Raw genomic sequence first — 21,484 nt, forward strand, 5'->3', positions numbered from 1 at the left:
TTGAGGTATTACAGCATGCCAGTGTGTGCATTTGTGTCTCTTGCACGAGCACAGTGCAATTGCATGAAACACCCCTCCAGCTGTTGAATAGAATATGAACCCAGTGTTGATGGATGTGCAACTGGTGTGTTTGCGTGTGTTTACTGTATATGTGGGAAAAACCCAACATGTCCTTCAGGGGATAAAATGTCAATTGTGGGCATTGAAGTATCCATATATGATACATTTCCCATCTCATTTTTGCCATCTAAAACTCTCATCTAACTTTCCCAGGCAAGATGTGGACAGTCAGCAGTAGCGGCAGTGAAAGTCTTTCCCATGCAGCCTCATAGGAGGGTCTTTGTTCACCCTAAAGGCTTTGAGGGTCCCCATGGCAGGGATGTGGCCCACTCTAGTGACTCCACAATGGGTCTTTATGCTGCCAAGTCTCCCCCCCATCGCTGCACCACGCTGCCCTCATCAGGGGCACAGGGAGGCACAGGGGGTATCAAAACGCCAACACTTTTAATTCCCAGATCTTCTGCTTCTTTTCTCGCTTCATCTTCCTCTCTGTGAATCACACCACAAAGCCACTCTGAAGAGTTTATGAGTGGTGCCAAATGTCTCAGTAGGGTTCTGTTTTCTTATTCGCCATAAGACCACTTGACACCACAAGAAAAGATCTGGCTCTCAATCGGGAGTGTATGATAATACACCATTAAAAGGCATTAGCGCTCATGTTGAAAGTCGGCGTCTTGGCAATAAAGTGAGTCATCCTCTCAACATGCATAAAGAAAACTAATTATTTTTTTCTTGTGCTGTAGGTGCAAGATGGACATTCGGCGCGGTGCTTGCACAATCATATGTTGCTGATCATGAAGCTGGCACTCATGCACTGGCTGCCAACTGTACTTTGTGAGCTGACACACTGTCACAGGCGCTGATGAATGGGTGGTCTGCTCAATATGCAGTTGGCACATAGTCTGGTTTGCGGAAGAGAAGAGAAGATGACTTTGACAGCCAGAGAGGGTAGCATAAACAGCTCATATTTTCTCCAATCCAATAATACATCATACACAATGAGCAGCAAATATATGACTTAATCTAGTCGAATTAACAACCGAGATATGTGACAAGTACTCGGGGCGGGTCATGGGGAAAAGGCACCCATGTATCTTTATTTCCCTCCATCAAAGCCAAAAAGTGGCAGTGCCAAGAGCTGAGGTTACCATGGAAATGGGACTTAAGGCTTCCACAGAAGGACGACAGCATAACTTTGCCATGAGTGTTGGGCAAAAAGATCCAATCGGAATCACGTTCAGATGCACAATGGGCTCATTAAAGGGGGACTTTGCACTGTTAAAATGCTAGCAAGATTTGAACGTAGCCTCACTTCACTAATCCCCCTGCGACCCCCCGAGACTCTGAGTAAAGCCGCGCCCCTCATTTAAGGTGCACGAGCACAATTCTCAAACACGGCCCTTCATAACACCATGCATTTATGAAAGTGCATTGTCACGATAAATAGTCACAGAGAACGGATATCCAGCACCAGCAATACAAAGCTAACATTAGCACTGTAACTAGCCAAAGTTGGCCATGGCTGCTACATTGGTAGTATGACTCATTCGAAACGTTACTATAATGCTGAATGTTATTGGTTTAAAGCTTTATTCTTTGGAATGTATAATCAATTAAAAATCCAAAAGAGGTGATAAACTTACCTGTCCAGCAGAAATATCGCTAATTCAGCATCGCTTCTGAATTCTCTCAGCTGCTTGAGCTCCATCCATGTCGAAAGGCCACTAATATGTATGTTTGCCCTTGTTCTGTCTTTGAATTTGTCCAATTCCTTCTTATTATGCTTCTGTTTGCTATGCATATGCCCAGTTGTTGGCAAACAAGGGATAGGTATTTGTTTTCATTTTCTGGAGGTGGATTTTCCCGCAACGGTTGCAGCAAAGCTCCTGAAGCACGAGGTAGCATGGGGGTTTGAGGCTGCTGGGGTGTGTCCACGAGTGAAAAGCAAATGATTGACACCTAATCAGTCACGCCCTCTGTCTCTGATTGTTTTTTTTTGTTGTTGTCAGGTGTGTGGTTTCTTAAAAAAATTAATTACAGGTACAAAATGGGGACAGAGAGGGCTGATTCTTTTCCCCACAGTTCATACACATCATATATTACTGTCAGATAATGCTTGTCAAAGGATGCATTTGCAAATTATTCACCCAAAATATGTGGGAATCAAGGTATTGAAGAGTCTTACTGACCAGATTCCATATTCAGTTCCCCACTGTGGGCCTAATAGCAGATTATTTTATGACATCAGTGGCCGATTGCTTATGTACATTCCTATTTATTTTCCAACTCTGCATCACATCCCAGGATCTTACCTCTCCACCACTTCATCTCCACTCCAGCATGTGGTATCATCCACCACGTTTTCCCCTTCGCACAGCATCTCTGGCAGGACCGCATAGAAGGACTTGTAGCGCTGCAAGTACATCAGGAAGTCCCTGAGGAGATACATATGTGAGCGAGAGCAATTGAAATATTTACCCATGTGAAGACACACCTTTTGTGTGTTTAGTGAACAAAACCATCTAAAACATATATCGCGGCATACGTTTATAAAATGTGAAAGGTTTTTTTCCCCTATTTTCCCCTATACCTATGTATAATGCGCACTTTTTACTGACAATTTTTGGGGGGGGAAATTTGCATTTTACACGAGAAATTGTGGTATGTTAAAATGAAAGAAAATTGCTTGATAGAATGTTTTGAATAACAATACTGAACAAATTTTGGCCAGCAACACATGACTTGTTACTCATGAGAGCATAAACTGCATAAGACATAATTGCTTGGATATTATGTACAAGTCAGTTAAATGCTTCATTCTTGGCATTTAGCTACTTTGATAGATGAAGTCAATGCAACTAATATTACTTCAAATCACATTTTGAATACATACTAAGGCCTTATGCTCTCTGAGGTGACCTCAACTAAGCAATGTCCCAATTTTGACCTACAGTATACAGTACTACTAATCGTGCACCAAGAATACTGTATGTATGTTTAAGGACCATACAAATTTTCTTTGCTTATTCAGTTCATCTCAACTGGGCTGCCATCACTTAATCTGTTTGCTTTCCATGGGAGAGTTAAAGTAGTCATTCAAACCCAGTAAAATATATATTCCATAACTGATATGTCTTTTGAAGACCTGTTTGTCTACAGTGACTGCATGAAATTCAGAGCAATCCAAGCACACAAAAAGGACAATGAACATGAGTGATAAAAGGTTCAAATCCTCCTTCAAAGACTTACTGGCAGCAATTTATGTGTCTCCTCCAAAGGGTCAATGGAAAGCTGGACATTTTATGGCAGTAATATGACCCCCACCCCCCTCCTCCTTTGCCTAAGTAACACTCCCTGTGCGAGCTGGGGTGCATTTCACAGCAACTGTCACCAGTGAAGCCTCATTTTGCCCTCTACTGGTTGCTAAGTGACCTGACAATGGAGGTAAGACTAATGTTCCACAGTCACAAAGAGCTGGATGATTCTATTTTAACTTTAGACATCAGGATTGCCCACAAAAATTTGAATTGAAGCCAAGTGGACTTCTTGATTGTTGACATTTTGCCTTTAATCCAAATAGCTGGTTTCCTTCTAAAGAAGTATTTTGAGTCGGATACTGTGGATTACCATAACCTGTACGAATGGGAATCTACACAGCTGTACAGTAAACAACACAATGATTATAGCGGTTTGAGCTTAAAGTATTTTAAAGTGGACTTTAAGAGGCAATTTCTTTTATGTATTTTTTTTTTTTTTTTTTAACGCTCTTCCACCTTCTCTCCGTGACGTGTGTGCATTCTGAAGTGGCCACGCCAACCCAAAGCCCCAGTCCAAATGCTGGCTGTCAAGTCCGACTTTTTTTTAAAACGTTTCCCTCCTACCTGCTGGTTTGCCTTTCTCTGCGTGCACTCAAGGCCGACAACGAGGCGATCTAAACCGACCACATCAGTGGACAATCTGAAGGGAAGTTGCATTTTTGGGGTGCAAGCATAGCTAGCCAGCTAATTGCCAACAATAAAAACCAGGAAAACCGAAAGTAATACATAGACCTCTGTGGTTGCATGTTTCCAGCAATTATCTTCACATATCTATAATGTATTAAGCAACAAATCTCTTAATTCACTTTACAGGGTCTTTAAATATGTAGGTCTCTAGGTTGAACTACAACCCAGATTTTATGAATGAGGAATGACACAAGCAAGGCCCAAAACTTTTAAACCTGAATTTCAATTACAAGAAGTTTTCATAGTATAACAAAGACTAACAAGGCCAGGGTGGTAAGGCTTTTCAGTGGGGATTAGTACTGTACTTTAATTCTTACGTACAGAATCAAAAACAAGCATTGCCGAAGATTTGGAAGACATTAAAAACCACAATGCAAATGTAAGTCCCAATAAAAAAAAAAGTGTGTGAGAGATTGCCCGGATGCATGCTTACCTAGAGAGTGTTCTCAGACTATGTTTATTGCTCTTGGAGGGTTTCAGTGGGGGCGAGCTTGGAATGATGGGAGTTGGAGTCCAGGTGAAATTGATGCAAGCAAGGAGGATGCAGGGGAAGTAAAAGGTTTGGTGAGAGACAGAAAACAGAAACAATAACACGTCATGACACGACATGGTGAGGAAGAAAAGACACCCATGCACATGCAGAAACACAATGACATCAACAACCCTTTATCCCCACATTACTACTACATTTAAACAGGTTTCAGAGCTGTAATGTATGATTCAAGTTATTAAAAAATGTGCACTGTTCAATGTAGTTTCTGAATTCATATTTCTTCCTGCTGAAATGAAACATAAATGTTCCTCTACTTTCTTTTTCAGCAGTGCAGTAAAATGTCTGTGAAGTGGTCAGCTCCCACACGTGCTCTGGTCAGGGTTGGCAGCCTCCAGGGAGCTCTGGATTGCGTTGCTATGAATGATGGTGGCATTGCCAGGCTAGACCTGTCAGTTCGGTTGGCATCGGCGCAGTGATTCTTGGTTTGGGACAAGGTCAGCCAGGGAGTGCTGCAAATGTGTGTATCGTACTAATTCAATTGAGGCCAGCTGGTGTTAAGATTTGGTGGTATGGCTGTCTGGGTAAACAGGAAATAGTTGGTGTGTTAAGATTAAGCTTACCCACATTGCCCATAGCCCGACACAGCAGTGCCAGCTGCTGTGGCCATGGGAGGGCTGCCTCAAAGGCCAGGTGGAGGGCATGCACCAGTGTAACGTAGTGGAGGATGAATAAGATGGCTGTGTGTGTCCAAACATTTGTGTCAAGGGTTGATGAATTGCGTGTGACATTCCGACAAATACAAATAATGCTTCAGCTACAGTGGGGAATAAATAATGTATGCTGAGACAAATAATTCCTAGTTTTAGTGATGGATACATGATATGTGCAATATTTTTCCATTTTCTGTACTGCTTTATCCACACAAGGGTCACGGGCGGGCTGGAGCCTATCCCAGCTTTCTTCGGGCGAGAGGCGGGGTACACCCTGAATTGGTCGCCAGCCAATCGCAGGGGACATTTAATAAACAACCATTCGAACTCACATTCACACCTATGGGCAATTTAGAGTCTTCAATCAACCTACCATACATGTTTTTGGGATGTGGGAGGAAACCGTAGTGCCTGGAGAAAATACACGCAGGCACGGGGAGAACATGCAAACTCCACACAGGCGGGGCCGGGATTTGAACCTTGGTCCTGAGAACTGGGAGGCAGATGTGCTAACCAGTCGCACACCGTGCCGCTCTGGTCCCAATTTTCAAATTAATATCTGTTTTCAGGGGGCTCTGCTGTCTCATGAAAGTGAGCAAAGAACATGCAAACTCCACACAAGCGGGGCCGGGATGTGAACCCCGGTTCCCAAAACTGTGAGGCAGATGTAATAACCAGTCGATCACCGTGCCGCCGTTTATAGTTTAAATCAGCACACACATCTATATATGTATTGCTATTTTTTTTCTTTTTTCAGCCATTATCATTTCCCAAATATATTTTTTCAGAATTAGTAATTACCTCACTGGATTAAAATAGTGTCCATTTATATATATTGTGGACAGTTACGTTATATCATTTTATTTTATGTTTCATTTACTTCTGTGCAAACAACCAAAATGAGGGTGCAATTGAAATTAAAATGTGCCTTTAATACAGTCCAACCTCCAAATTCAAATGTCCCAAAAGTAACGCTTTTTGGAGTTCAACCAAAACGTCTACGAAAAAAGCATTACAATATTACAATGTCAATATCACAAGGTTTTAATTACACAACCAAAACCTATAAAACACTACTTGGTGTCCATTACGTGTGTTAGGTATCTTGAATGGGTGAGTAGTTTTACCTTATTTTAGTTTTATTTTGCAGTGGTTAACTGTATATAGTGCCAAGTTTAATTTGTTCCATGAACATGCATTTAACTCAAAACAATTGTATCGCAAATCATCTTTCACCACTGGAATAAATGGAAATGCTATTAATCCATTCCAGCCTTCACCCGAAAACACACCAAAAATGTTTTTTTGTTTAATAAGGAAAACAGGACTTTATAATATTGTACTTAAAAACATGTAGCAATAATATAACTAAATAGAGTGTAAAAAAATAAACTCAAAAAATAAACTCAAAAATGAATTCACTGTTCATGATCACCTGTGGGTATATTTTTTTATTTAGAAAAACTTGGAAGAGAACAATCATCATGGAACAGACTCTGTTTGACTTTGGAGGTTTTACTGTATTATTAATATTTGTATTATATCTGTCTAAACAAGAAAAAAAAAACAGTTTGCCATTTGAAGTAATATTCTACTTTCATATTTTCATAGACTGGAATCAGCGTTAAATTAATTCTATTTTACAAATCCTTTTCGCTTACCTCCTCAAATGGGCAAGCTGCCCGAGCCACTGGTCTGGCAGAGGTTTGAAAGGGGCAGCAGAAGGAAGCGGAGTTGATGACATCATGGTGGGGGTTGTGACCCCCGGTCCGGTAGGCTGCATGCCGGTAGGCGCCCTGGTCATCAGGCCACACACCTTGTCTACCTGTGGGGAACGCAGAGAAAACACACAGACACACTTGTTAGGCTAAGAAAACACATAACAGCAGGAGTGGTGGGGCTGCAGCTGGTGACTTCCATAAACCAGCTGACACCTGCACACTTGAGAGCACACAACTTGACTCTTAAGGTGAATTCTAGGACTGACTGATCCTTTTCAAAGGGGTTGAAATGTTGCGCAACACTGAGTCTAAAAAGAGAAACAAAAAGCAGTCGACGAGGGAGTCGCTGACAGTAAATGTATAACATTCCACTACCTCATGGAGGTGAACGCATATGCAGTTTGCAATGGGGGCAAGGATCTCAAGTGGGCTATTAAAGCCAGTGGCGGGGAGGAGACATTAGGGTCAACGAAAGTGGATGGGAATTGTTGCTTCAAACCATAATCAATGATACCTCATTGGCTTAAAAGCCTCCGGGTAACACTATTTAGAGCTCCTCAATTAGGCAGAAAGACAGTGTAATTATTCTTGCACTCCTTACAGTGACTCGTGGGTGAATGCTGACAGAGGTAATACGTTTGAGGTAAGGGAGTGCTTGAAAGGCGATTTAGTATCACGGACTAAATTAGGGTCATAATTAAGTATGAGTATAATCATAGATTTAATAAACACTAAGAAATAGGTCTTGTTTGCAATTATGGTTGATTAATCGCTTCTTTGGAGTTGGTTCAAAACGGCGTGCACTACTTGGTTGTAACCAGCAAAGGCGCTGTTGATTCAACTAGTTTGCAGCCGAAAGAAGTCGACATGATGTTAGCAATGATAAGGTGAGATACATTCAAGCAGATAGCAACTCCTACCGGCAGCATTATTCTGCTCAATAAGACTAACAACAATATGGGCAGAGAACTTTCAAGGAGATTTTCCTATCCTAATAAGTAAAAAAAAACAACAACAAAAACCAATCATCATCATCAATTCAGGAACTTAAGTCAAATAAGCCATCCCTTATTACAATATAAAAGAGTACTATACTTTAATGGGTAGAAAACATCCATCCATTTTCTGTACCGCTTATCCTCACAAGGGTCGTGGGCGTGCTGGAGCCTATTCCAGCTATCTTTGGGCAAGAGGCGGGGTACACCCTAAACGGGTCGCCAGTCAATCGCAGGGCACATAGAAACAAACAACCATTCGCAAAGTTGGTGTAAAACAGTTAATTGCATTTGTTATTTAACCGATTGTTTTGGAGTCACTTATTCACAAAACTAGACTAGTTTTAAATACTCCAGTTAGAAGACAATTGTCAATGAAAAAATTAGAGAAATATACTGTATCAAGCAATCATGTTGATTGGGATACACAATGGAGATCAGCTGAGAATGACGCAATCGGCCTCGATTACCCATGACGTGATTGGATCGGGACAACTGTACTCCATATCTCAAGATAATCAGTCAGAATAATCTTTCGAAGACGTCAGAGAAGCGGGCTTTTGTTGATTTTGACTGCAAGGAAGGGAAACGCTCACATTTGGCCTGACTGATTATTTCTTTTCACGAAACAAATACTTGGGCTTCAAATCTAGGACGGGTGTGGGTGGTGTGACCCGATGTAAGAAGCTAAAATATGTTGACAATTAGAAATTGTGTGTCGCTAGGCTACTAAAAATACACTGTCCCTTCAGACCGATTAGTCAGCTCTTATTAATGGAGTTTGCATCTTGGTTTTCACTCAACAGTCATCTATTCTTGAGAAGTGGGGTAGAAGCCTCCTTAAAAAGAGAACTGTGTAATCTGCATTTTACTGTTTGCAATTCAGTCTTTACTTTTGCTCTCATCGTGTTGTTGTTTTTTTTTATTCTTACTTGTCTTTTACTCCACTTCAGTCTTAAATCCTCTCTTCAGGCAGGTCACGGGTAAGGTTGTTTTATTGCATTAACCTTAACCCCCACCAGACCCATAAAAGATTCACATGTGCTGAAATGGCTACCAGCCACACATGTGAGTGCCACACATGTTCATGCAAACATTCCACATACACACACACAGCATTGTGGCAGTAAGAAAAGATAGAGCATAGCAACTGCCAGTCAATGTAGCCTATGGAATCTGCACGTTAAGCCAAAGGCTCTTTGCATGTGTTGCGCTGCTTGATTGCCTCTAAATAAAACGGCACATGTAGGACCATTTTGTTCACTTATAGCATGAAAACAAAAATAGCTCATAAAACACTTACTTATTGGGGTAATAAAACCATAAAGGTGATATAAAGTAGATTGCCTTAAGCAGGGTGAAAATAATCTATAAAAAGTTTTTTTTTTAAATACAGTGGATTCAAGTTCCAACTAAGGGTGAAGGGACAATATAATTTCAGATATTTTGTATTCCTGCTTCAAATAGGAACGTGACAGGTGGCCGCCATCTATGTGGAATTTTCCCAAAAACATAGAGTGAGCACTTTCAACGCCTGTAAAATCCTCCAATACAAATAAATTCATGAAAAAACTTTTGATGACAAAAGTACAAGACGTATTCTACGAATAATGTCCCATTTGTGCTATTTAAGTTGAGTCTTTAGGGCAAGTGACGCCATTTTAAACGTCACGGTAATTTTGACGCGTCAACTTTGAAAACCTCGGAATTTCAACAGATTTTTCCACTGAAACTTCTCAGCCAATCGGAGAAGGGGTTCCCAAGTAGCAGATGAAACGAAAGGTTTTTGGGGATATGTTGGGAAACAATGAAGTTATACAGTTTTACCCTAATTTGAAGGCGATTTTTGGTGAGTTTTTGGCGTTTTTTCTCACACAAAAAATAAATTTCTCCGGAACCCATCATCCCATTTTCAAACTTCTTGCGTTGCACTCAGGTTGAAGTGGCCATTCATACCAGACTCAGCACTTTGACAAACATCTTGTCACGTTGCTACTACTAGGGCTGAAACGATTAATCGAATAACTCAAATAATTAAATTACAAAAAAGTCAGAGTAAAATCTTTGCCTCGAGTCTTCGCAGTAATCATTTTTTCCACACACCCTTACGGATGTTACTGCCGACTTACGTACCACTCCGTGTAGAAATACTGTAAAATGGCACGATGGCAGAAAGCCAGGAGGCAAGAGTGTGTAAAAGGCAAGGAATGTCCAAGGCTTGGGATCATTTCACCCTTAAAAAAGGAGCAAAAATGTAATGTGTCTATTGCAAAGCAGATCTCAGTAATATACCACAACAGTCTATGATCGCCAAGACAAGGTATCAATGTTAATTTATTTAATATAGCATTCCACTGCTACTTAGAACGCAGTGTAATGCCCCATAAGCGGTCGAGGAGAGACACAGCCGCTGGTGCGTGTACAACCACTCTATTTAATAAACAGTAATAAAATAAAGACCAAATAAGCACATTTATACAACAAATTCAAAGGCACTCACACAGACTGAGCTCACAACATCCAACTCTACACTTTCATTCGCTGACTCTCACGTCACTCACCAGACTGGCCCCCACCTTTTAAAGCTACACAAACTCAAAGTCACAGATATTACAGTGTGGAAAGTGAGGATGCTGACAACAATGGACAACAATTACCGGTATAAGTGCACCTCATATGCACATTTTGTTGTTTAATAGTGAAAAATTATTTTTTTTATCCAATTACAGTACTCAATTAATCGATGGGATAATCTGTAGATTTCTCAATTTTAAAAATATTCTGTAGCTTCTGCCCAAGTTACTACCATATTTATATCTCAGAATGGAGGTCCTTGGTTTATGACAATACCGACATATGTTTCGAGGTTACAAATGTTTGCATATTATTTATTGTTTGTTAATTCATGATAATACTGATAACCATGATAATTTTGGTAACGATAACTGTGATATGATGATGAACATCCATACACTCGTCTCTTCTTCTCTTCCTCTTGTACAGTTCACTGTGTGAAGTGGTAGAAGTCTGAGACAAACAGCACACTTTAACATAACAGAATGATAAACAGACAGTCATGGACTAGGGGACTGTTTACCTCTCCGAAGTGTTTGTGAGTTTTTGTGCACATTTATGAGACAAAAATCTATTTTTTATATTCCTGGTCTAATCCACATCGTTTCTCACCTGTCATAGTATGACACTTTGCTACTCTTAGAGACAAAAATGTAAACATCCTGGAAAAATACGACCGTCAACAGGAGGTCATTCCCAGTTCTGTTTGAACTGCCGCCTTATTTTTACAGCGAGTGCAAAAAGGCTCTGCTTTTGATGAAGCCAGAGGAGATCGGCCAAAGCCTGGGCAAGCAAAACAAACCAAATTATTTATGTGCCTAGCAAAACATGTGAATATAAACAGAATGCAGTGTCCTTGCAGGGATAATAGACAAACTTCTTGTTCTGGGGTTAATTTGAGGAACACTGATATGCTCCCCTAAATTTTCTCTCATGACTACATAATCCTGAGGACCAATCGAGCGACAGCTTGAATTACGACCAGGACAAGAACCCAACTATAAATCAATTATCTCTTGACCTGACGATGGCGTGAGAAGGAAAATCCCATGCGGTGGAGCTTGACCACGCGTACTGGTGTTGGACCACCTGTTTGTCCTTGTTATACCTTCACAATTTCAGCTATTTAATGGAGCATGCCTTGTATGATTGCCTGAGGACAGTGACTGATGAAGGGCAAGACTGATGGGAGGCAGGATGCCAACTAGGGACGCAATCAAGGAAATGTGATGCTCATACTCATATGGAAGAGTAGGATGCCTGTAATACGGGACAAGGCTTTGAATATCAACAGAGTATACATTCATATATTTATGATGCTTTTGTACTAACATGTCAATATCTGTGTCTCTTAAGTGTATCATCCAGAGGCAAGTGTGTGTAAGAATAGCTCAGCAAGAGAATGAGCTCCGGCTAGCCCAGCCCAGGGCCATCCCTCCTCCAGGGGAGGATTGGTTTACAGATAGCAGTGGTGGTCTTGTCTGCCTAGTTTATTTATCAAGGGATTACCCGGTAAAGCTGAGGGAACTTTCTCACCCCCCTCTCGCTAAATGCACACGGCATAATGGAACGGCTGGGCCTTGTTCAGCCAGAAACAACTGCCCACTCTTTTTCCAAGACTGGGCTTTCAAACATTGATGTAAAAACTCTGGTCCATAGCTTCATGCTACAAGTGACTTTTACATCTTTTCACAGTATTTTCTTACCAATGTGCCACGATATATGATTTATTTCCAATGCAGCTAAGACTAAGGGTATTGGAATTGGGAACAAAAGTTGTACATAGGGTTCCTCTAATATTAACAGCTCCTGACCTTTGTTAAAACAACCTATCCCTTCTTAACGGCGCTTTGAGTGTTGAATTCAGCTATCATGGACCTTGATCACAAAAAATGAATTCCCTGAAGTAAACCTCAATTCTTCGAAGTACAAACCACTGTGGTGGCTATTGCAGTTTGCAAAATTAGTCCCAACTCTTTTATCTATTTTTTGATAGTTGCTCTTGGCTGTGTGGAAACAACAAAGTCAAAAGTTTAGCAGCGACAGACAAAGTGGAACTTTGACTTTTCTTTTAAAATGACTTGCTAGGATTAAGGACCGTAAACATGTCTTCTGATGACAAACCGTTACCTCTGAGACATTCAAGTTCCTCTGAGCATGTAACAATGTGTAAGAACAAAATGCCTCCACAAAACGTGTGATGTTATTGAAAGCGCTGCATTGTGATTTTAAACTGAAATCAGCTACATTCATAGAATACAGGAGCTGTGGTCTGAAATGGAGGCATGCGCTAATTATTTTTAAAAGTCAAGATCATTATCAAGTGGTTCACGTTGGCTTAATAACATTTTTTTTTGTTTTTGTTTTTTTGTTTTACTAATTGATTGCTAACCTAGCAAGAAATTCAGGGTGCCCTAAAGACAAGGGCAATAACTAATAATATTTAGTCAACTAGAAGCGGTTTCACAAACAAATTGTTCAAGGTTCAGGTTCAAGAAGAGGAGCAATTAGTAACAAAGCAAATGTGGATATGGAGAACTTTTTTAAACTCCTTGGATGGCAGGGGTCTTTGCAAAAGCAACAACAATAAAAAAAAGTTTACACGAACAAATGTGTCTCTGCACTTTAGACCTACTCTCTCATTTTAGCAAGAGCAAGGCTTAAGCCTTGATGGAGTTTGAACTGTTTGGTTCAACATTTAATTGTACCTGCTGGCAAACTTATCTCTCGGTGCCCATTATCTCATCATTTTTATAGATGGACAATCATGGCACGTTACTTCAGGTATGAATGTTTGTTTGTTCAATCTGTCTTAAGTTTCTGATGTCTGAAAGGACAAGGGTTCTAAAGAGTCTACATGAGACGTACATCAACCCACATAGTGTGAAGTTGACGTACATTATATATTACTTAGCTGGAAAGAAACTAGTAGCAATACTGTCTGCATAGTCATTCATCTTACAGCAAACATTTACAGCTGATATACATTATCCCAATTCATAATCTCAGTCAGTTATGATGGATGGTGGGGGACTGAAACCATATTTTTTGTCACAACAAAGAAGCAGCAAGAGAACTTAAAAGAATTATAAATCAAACTCTTGTTCATATAACGATGTTATTTTTAATATGCATATTATTTGTATCCTGATAGAAGCAGTCAATGTAAACCCCTGTCATTTCAGCCATCAATGATTGTACTAATAGAGTGAAAGTATGTAAAATCGCTGGTACTAAATTGTAACACTTAAATACTTGGTTCAGCTCATAAATAGTGTTTTCAATCTGTACATGCAGTTCAACCCTCCAATCACTATGATAATTTGTTAACATGTGGCCTGATTGAAGACTGGTGAGCTTGGACGACAGACTTTGTCAGGTTTGTCGTCGAGAAGATGAAGAGCAAGCAAAAACTAAATCAAGAAAATCTAATAAACATGTGACTAAATCTCAGGATTATCTTCTGCATGCAAAGATTTGGCAGTGACGTGAAGGCTGTTGTATATACAGTGACTATTACACTTTAAATCACACACATCAGTAACTGAGGCCTGTTATAATGTTTCGGAATTAGAGTTGACAAATACTTGAAAAGGGATCCTGTTAATTGGTCCGTTTAGAATATGCATCATATTCATCATCCCAAAAATGAACAAATCACTAGCTATTTGTGACAGCTTTCCTACTGGCCGCTCCCAAAACCCCTGGACCTGTTTGTATGATTTATGTTAATGACCTCACCTTCCATCATTTTCCATTTTTCCCCAAGAGTTTGATGCCATTATATTTCCATTCCTTCTTGTCCAACTCACATTGTCTTAATTGTTCTCTTAAATGTGGACTTTGTAATCTATGTCAACGGCCCCCACCACCAGCCTCTATGTTTTTTTGTCTTCCATTCGAATGAGGTCATTGCTAATTAAAATGAGACTCAGTCCCTAATATATCACAGGGACAAGTCCTTGAGATCTAAATCACTAGATGGAACACTTTTCTCACTCACTCCACTTTAAGGGGTTTATAGCAAAGCAAAGAGAGTGACCCCACCCAGCTTCAAACTGGGGTCTAAGCGGGGTACAAAACATTCAAACTGAACACTGCGGCAGAGGGCCAGGCTCGTTGGTATGGCCGCTTGACTGCATACTTAATCACAGCCTTGTAACCACATTTGCTTCTTGATTGTTCCGTGTAACTATGGGCGTTACTTGGAACTGCAACATTTTCCCATCTTTAAGTACATAATTACGAGAATTACAGGAACAATACGTGGAAAAATATCTAAATTCTAGTGGCGTTATCCTACCAAGGTGGTCGATAGACAGAATAAGGTCAAACGAGTTCCTTGTGTCTGTGTCTGAGATACAGTGGAGGCTATGAAGAGCATGTGGATTGAGGAATTTCTGTGTCCATTTGAAGTTGCCCAGTGAACCAGCAATTACCATTAAAATGCTAACACAGATGAGGTAGGCATCCATGTAAGTGTCACAGCTGTAGCCGCAGCTGCACGACATTACAACGACTGAAGTAAGTTTAGCAACTGTGATTTAAGGCTGCCCAAACATCTGGCCAATGGTCACACAGGTATCTAGAGCTGCTGCTGTTGTGGTCTTGGAGACACAGACATGGTTGGCATGGGCTATGAAGGATGAAGGAAACTTGGGCGGTTGTTGGAAAGAGTCTATATAAAATTGTTTAAAAAAAATAAATAAATAAAAAAGTCCTTGTGAGCACAAATGCCACTGTAAAAGAATCAGGTGCAGAAGGGGAACAAATGTTGCATCATCCATTTTGGCATCAGAATGATGCCTCTGAGCACGTCTTTAAAGTCCATGTGAAGTGAAAATAAATGTCTGGTATTTATTTTCACACCACAGAGAAAAGTGTTGTTAACAACCCTGCCAAATTTGAATGATTAAAACAAATTACCAAGGATATAAAGTGAGGCTTAAAAATCGTAAAAAAAATTTAATGCTATGGGTGTGTCCGCTGAATGCGCTAAAACCACACCCCGGTCAACTGTCAACAGTCAATCAAACACCACTTCTACAATCAGATGTTACTTCGTCTAGCATCTTTCTTATGTCAATACCTACATTTTTGAGCGATGATAAAATATCTGCTTACAGTCTCCGGTGGCTGGACTATATCCAACCAGGTCATCGCAGAGCTTTCCCATGCCGCGACAACGAGGTGCTGGCCACAGCAGCACGAAGCCCATGTACACATGCTGGTTGTCAAGTCGGACTTAAAAATAAAATCAATCAATAAAAAATACACTCCTTCTTGCAATTTCGCTGCGTGATGTGCGCATAACCAAAGCCAACAGCGAGGCGTTCTAAAGTGGCCACAGCAGCAAACTATCCAAAGGGAAGATCCATTTTCGGGGTGTAGGCACAGCTAGCTTGCTAAGTGCACATCGCATTTGCACCGGAAAACTGCTGATATGAAAAAAAGGCGCTCAAGTTCTTATATAGTAGGTGAGGGACGACTCATGCTGGTGCGACCACGTCTAAGCCATGCCCCCCGCCGAAATTATTATTATTTTTTTTTAAATCAGGAAAACCGAAATGGTGAAAAACAGTTGAATGCTGTATCACCACATTTGAGTCTTACATAGTTTTCAGCAATTATCTTCAAACTTGTAGGCTATAATGTATTTAGAAACAAAGCTCTGAACTCATTTCACAGGGTCTTTAATTTATAAGATAATACATATCTGCAAAATGCATGCTTTCGTGCGTGACATGATTTCAGCATTTTGAGTCATGGTTCTCAGAGAAAACAAGATGTCCTCTGGACCACCACCTTACATTCTGCTCCAAATGTAATGACTCAGCATTAAATCATGTGGTGATTGCTTGGTTAGGAACCATAAAGAAGACATGTGGGATTTCTTTTTTGTGGTGTTGGAGGCCACTTCATATTGTCAGCATATTACACTCACAAAGCACAAAAAGGAAGAGTAGAGAAAAAGATGTGTGAGGCTGTCTGAGGGAGAGGCTGCACCCAACGTCATTAGCTAATGGAGTGCTGAGTAAGTCAGTCAGTCAGCTTGAGGGTTAGACAGAATGCCAATGGCGCATAAAATTTATGAAGATGAGTATGGATTGGCCAGGAGAATATTGTGTATCGGCTACCACCGCGTCGACTCAAATATCCCATTTGCAGGGCTCATTCTTAAAGATCAAACAGCGATTCAGTTATGTTTGTCCAAACCAAATAAACACCATACATACTGTATATTAAACACTGCCAGTTAACTGAAAGCAAACCAAAGAAAATACATTTTATATAAAGCAGAATGTTTGCAGTTTCTTAAGGTGAAACCATGGTGAACCCTAACTTTGCAGTCATCTACCACTAGCCATTATTTCCATTATTTAAAAGCTCAGGCTGCCATTATCGTTCCTGTATGAGCTCTAATGAGAAGCTGGGGTAAAACCAACAAGAGAAAAGGGTAGGCATGCAATATTTGGATTGTAAATATATGGTCAATTGCATTAATCCAGACCATTGATGCCATATTCTTACAAGAGAACGATGGAACTTTCATAAATGATGGTGAGAGACGGAAGAATGTGTCATGGTTTTGCAAGACTGCATGGTCCAATTGCTTCTAAATACACGTTTCTGTATGGGTGTTTCACTTCATTTCGAGTAACCTTAGCTCAGATGGGCAAATGCAGATCAGAGTAGCCATTCTACTACGGCAAGTGTAGGGAGGATGTCTGGGTCTGCTATGAAAAGAGTATGACATAGTCGTAACTACCGATTCTGTAACTTGCCAATGAATTAACCTAGTATTGTACAAGGTAACGGTATCGAAAACATACCGCGATACATCGCCAGTGAAAACAATAATATCCTACGTTTTTTAGGTATTGGTGGAAAAAAAAACCAAGTCGTAGAAATACAGGACAGAAAGTGACATTGCTAAACTCTCGCACCCCTCGCAGCCTCGCAGTGGAGGCTCGTCAGGCTCGTCTGTCCTAATTAAGCCTTGCTGCATGAATTTATGATGCATGCTCGGATGACAGGCGAAACATCTTCAAAGACAACCCGAACAGTCCAATTGCGATCGATTCAAGACCCTGAGGATAGACAAGATTTGTTTCATTAATCAAGATGTGATTGTAATACTTTCGGCCTTCAGATTTTAAACAGCAAGTCTATATTCAGATTAGACCATATCTTTAAAATAGTAGTACTGTGGTGCCTTAAGAGTTTAATTCCTTCCGTGACACCACACGTTACTCAAATCACTTGTATCTCAAATCATCTCTCCACATTTAAATGAATGGCAATGCCATTAATCTATTCAATCCTCCCCCCAAACAAATAAAATAAATAAATAAAAATGTTGTACTGTAATGTTTTGAAAAAAAAAAAAGAGGTCACCTGGGGGCAGTGTAAGACAGGCATACGGATGTACTGCACATGGACATCCGTATAGACGTCTTTGATCCTCTCAACTGTCTCAGCTCTTCACTGAGGATAAAGAATATATAACTGAGTACTGTTGTACTGAATGTCTCATTTCTGTTCAAATATCAGTTGCTTAAAGGGTTACATATTTATTTTCCATTATGTGTTAGCATTAAGATAGCAGACGAAAGGCTAAGCTATGTGATCATTTTAAATAGGCAATGTGTAACCGACCTAGTTTTATGTTTAGCTTGACAATAAACTTTAACTGTGATGGTATTAAACAGCGTTAAGCCTCTTTTGACGAATTGTTCACTATTTGCCAAAGTGCTGCTTATTGTGAAGTGAGTTGAGTTGAGTTCACTGGCACTATGCAGTTCTCCTATCTCAAGTTTGTGCTCACAAGTCAAGGCAAAAAAACTTGGCTCGTATCTCAGAAATGTCAGGCCTCTCGTACAACTTATATGGGATCAAATCAAATGTATATTTGGTATAAAGCCCTTTTCATACATTAAATTGTAATATAAAATGCTTTACAGTTATAAAAAAATAGCAAGAAATATGCATTTCTTCAGAGGAGTGACGCCACAGCAGTTTCCCGCCATGACTGATTTTGTAGTGGAAAACCAACCACCCCAAACCGAGGCAAGTATAGCCAAGTACAGCCGTGCCAAGCAGAGTATGTACTGTGCATTGGAAAAAGGAGCTTATACAAAAAGCGGCCCATTGGGCTCAGCAGAATGTGGATGGAGAAGCTTGAAGGCCACATGAATAGAGAGGACCACCGAGTACTGGAGCCACAATTTTCACCCAGGGGTCTGAAAGTAGCGACTTTTCCGGAGGTTTTTTCAGTTTCTCCTAATTGTGTCAACTCAACATAATCCAGCCACAGGCTCCCCTAATATCCATAACCACTTCCTTCTCAGCCCATATTCATGCTTCATCTCAATATGAGCAGGAATGTATTAACAAAATCATCTATGGCCATGCAACCCTGCATAACTATCAATAACTGCCTTTCAGTCTTTGCTAGTATTGTCAAAGGGTGGGCCACTTATCCAGGCCTCTTACAAGATTTCTTAAAACCTGATACTTGCACATGGAGTGTGTGCACGTGTGTGTGTACAGTATCAGTCTCGTGAGCCAAGTTTAGTGCTATGTACAGTATAGTGCAGAGCCTGTGTTGTGTGCAGCACATTAAGTGGGAAAGAGCAACCGCAAAATGGCTTGGGGATAACATCCAAGTCTAAAACCACACAGTCGCAATAATTTATTTAACTCTATACAATATTATGACTTTGCGAAAAAGTAAATAAATAATGTATTCTATGTGCTCAACTTCACATGTAAAACATATACATTACAAAAGTAAACAGTAGGTCAAGCCTGGTATTTGCACTTTATTTACTTTGCATTACGATGGTAATGATAATGTGAAGAGTATAATAAGAAATTGGCCGTTAAGTGTGTTTGCCTGGGAGGGGAGTGCACTGAGGTGTAAAGGTGAAGGTGGCTACGCTCACAAAGTAGTTGGGCATTGGAGACTTAACAGTTTTCCTTGACAGGTCCCTGTGGTTTTATTAAAACGTTCTGATTTAAAAAGGCCACTGGTTACCAACAACACATGGCAATACAGGTTCAAGATGTGCCTCTGTGCACATTCAGTCACTAATTGTAGGGTTTAATCAAACTCTTGTTCATTTCCCCCCAGAGTACACTTCATTTGGACAGGTGAGAACACAACAAACAAGTCAATGTCATTATAAGGTGCAGATGATATTTCCCCATTTCACAAAATAAGTTAAGATTTTCCATGGTAGGTATTCTTTATAAAATGTATATTTTGCTAATATTTTTTGGTCTGGGACAGATTCAATGTATTTACATTATTTCCTATGGGAAACATTGCCATGGCTTTTATATGATTCGGTTGAAATCAGACTTTCTGGATTGGAATAACCAAAAAAACTGAGCTTCCATTGTATGACAATTTCTTTTACAACTTAAAAAAAAATAAAAATTATTACTGTACATAATCATTTGGAACACTGCATTTTTAGTATTTTTGCAAAGAAACATACTATTAACATTGTGGTGATTTTTTTCAATAAAATCCTGAAGCTCATATATTTGTTGGTGATCAAAACATTGTAATTGACTGTAAATCGCATTGAATAGTTAGTAAAATGAACAAAATCAGCATATGCCAATAACACTATCAAAACGTAAGCTTTGTCTACAAGCGCTCACTTGAGACTTGGGATGTGGAAATGCATTTAGTTGGCAGATCTGGTTCTTGTAGCAGTCCAACAAGTAGAACATATTAGTGGAGAATCCAAACAGGGTGTGTCATTTTACGAATACCTGGCAATCTATACCACAATTCAGGAAAGAGGAGGGGCTGATATGAGAGCGGAGAAACTGGAAGCCACCGGTCTCCGATTGGGAACACATTCTTTTCTGGCATCAATTCTCAAGGCTGTTTTCCAGATGAGTGGGTCTAATTCTTTTGGCCTCGTTTAATACTACAGCTCATTTGTGCCTGTGCTTGGCAACCCATTTGGACCCTGACTTACTGTATATGCTCATCAAGACAAACAAAATAAATGTGTTTCTTTCTATGTAGTCACTATGTTACCTCTCTCTCTGCAAGCATAATATTGTATTTTTTAAAACCAATTATAATGTGTGATGACCTGTCATGTTCTTTCATGACCTCAGAGGAACATTCCAGTGGTTCCACATATACGTATTAAGGACTATCACTGGCAAGAACTTTTCTCTGGAATCATGTTAAATGTGCAACCGCATGTCAAAATGCACTTGGAGATTGAGATAATCAATAGAATTAATAAAGAAAAATGTATATTAGTGTGGACAGATCAGTGAAAGACTAGAAGTCTTTAATCTGTAAATGTAATCATGTGTTGGTTTAATCTTTGTCTTGAATGTCACATAGTATTTGTTGAACTGAAAAATTTAACATAACACCTTAAATGAGACCTTATGTTGATTCAGTGCACAATGCTTGCCAGAGTGTGTGAATCCAAGGAAAATTCATGAACAATAGCACAATTTTCACTCCAGAAGGACACTATGGCAATCTGGAGTGAAACTTTTTAAACTTGTAATAACTACAGTATACGACTGTTTATGATGTATGACATGCATCAGCCAAACAAATCCCATTCCATTCTATTCCATTAAGGATAAGATTAATTTGAGTACTCTATGGACTAACAACTACAATTTTCGCCTTTTCTCTGCCTTGCTCGTTTGGAAAATCTCCCCCTCTAACCTCAACTCTGTCTGCCTTACTTTGGAGCGGTCTTTGCTTTTTCTTTTCAGTATAAACAATATTTTTCTGTGAATAATTTGAACACTGCAAGCATTAATGCAGTCTGCGGCGCTCTTTGTTGCGTTGGTGGAAAAAAATAGCTCATAACCCACAAGTAGTCTTCAATCCCCTTCCAATCAATACATGAACCATTGCCAAGTATAT

The 21,484-nt window shown here is 39.9% G+C and overlaps 1 protein-coding gene across 2 annotated transcripts in view; it reads right to left on the bottom strand.

Moving 5' to 3' along the window:
* LOC133412119 (glypican-5-like) overlaps positions 1–21,484 on the bottom strand; it is a 124,745-nt gene that overhangs the window by 63,940 nt on the left and 39,321 nt on the right. For both annotated transcript variants that reach the window (XM_061695198.1, XM_061695197.1), the window contains 3 exons: positions 6,929–7,092; positions 4,498–4,554; positions 2,373–2,495 (listed from right to left, as the gene is read on the bottom strand). In XM_061695198.1, coding sequence (XP_061551182.1) covers positions 2,373–2,495; positions 4,498–4,554; positions 6,929–7,092 — 344 coding nt within the window. The remainder of the gene's footprint in view (positions 1–2,372; positions 2,496–4,497; positions 4,555–6,928; positions 7,093–21,484) is intronic.

This window comes from Phycodurus eques, chromosome 13, assembly GCF_024500275.1.
Source record: "Phycodurus eques isolate BA_2022a chromosome 13, UOR_Pequ_1.1, whole genome shotgun sequence".
NCBI lineage: Eukaryota > Metazoa > Chordata > Actinopteri > Syngnathiformes > Syngnathidae > Phycodurus > Phycodurus eques.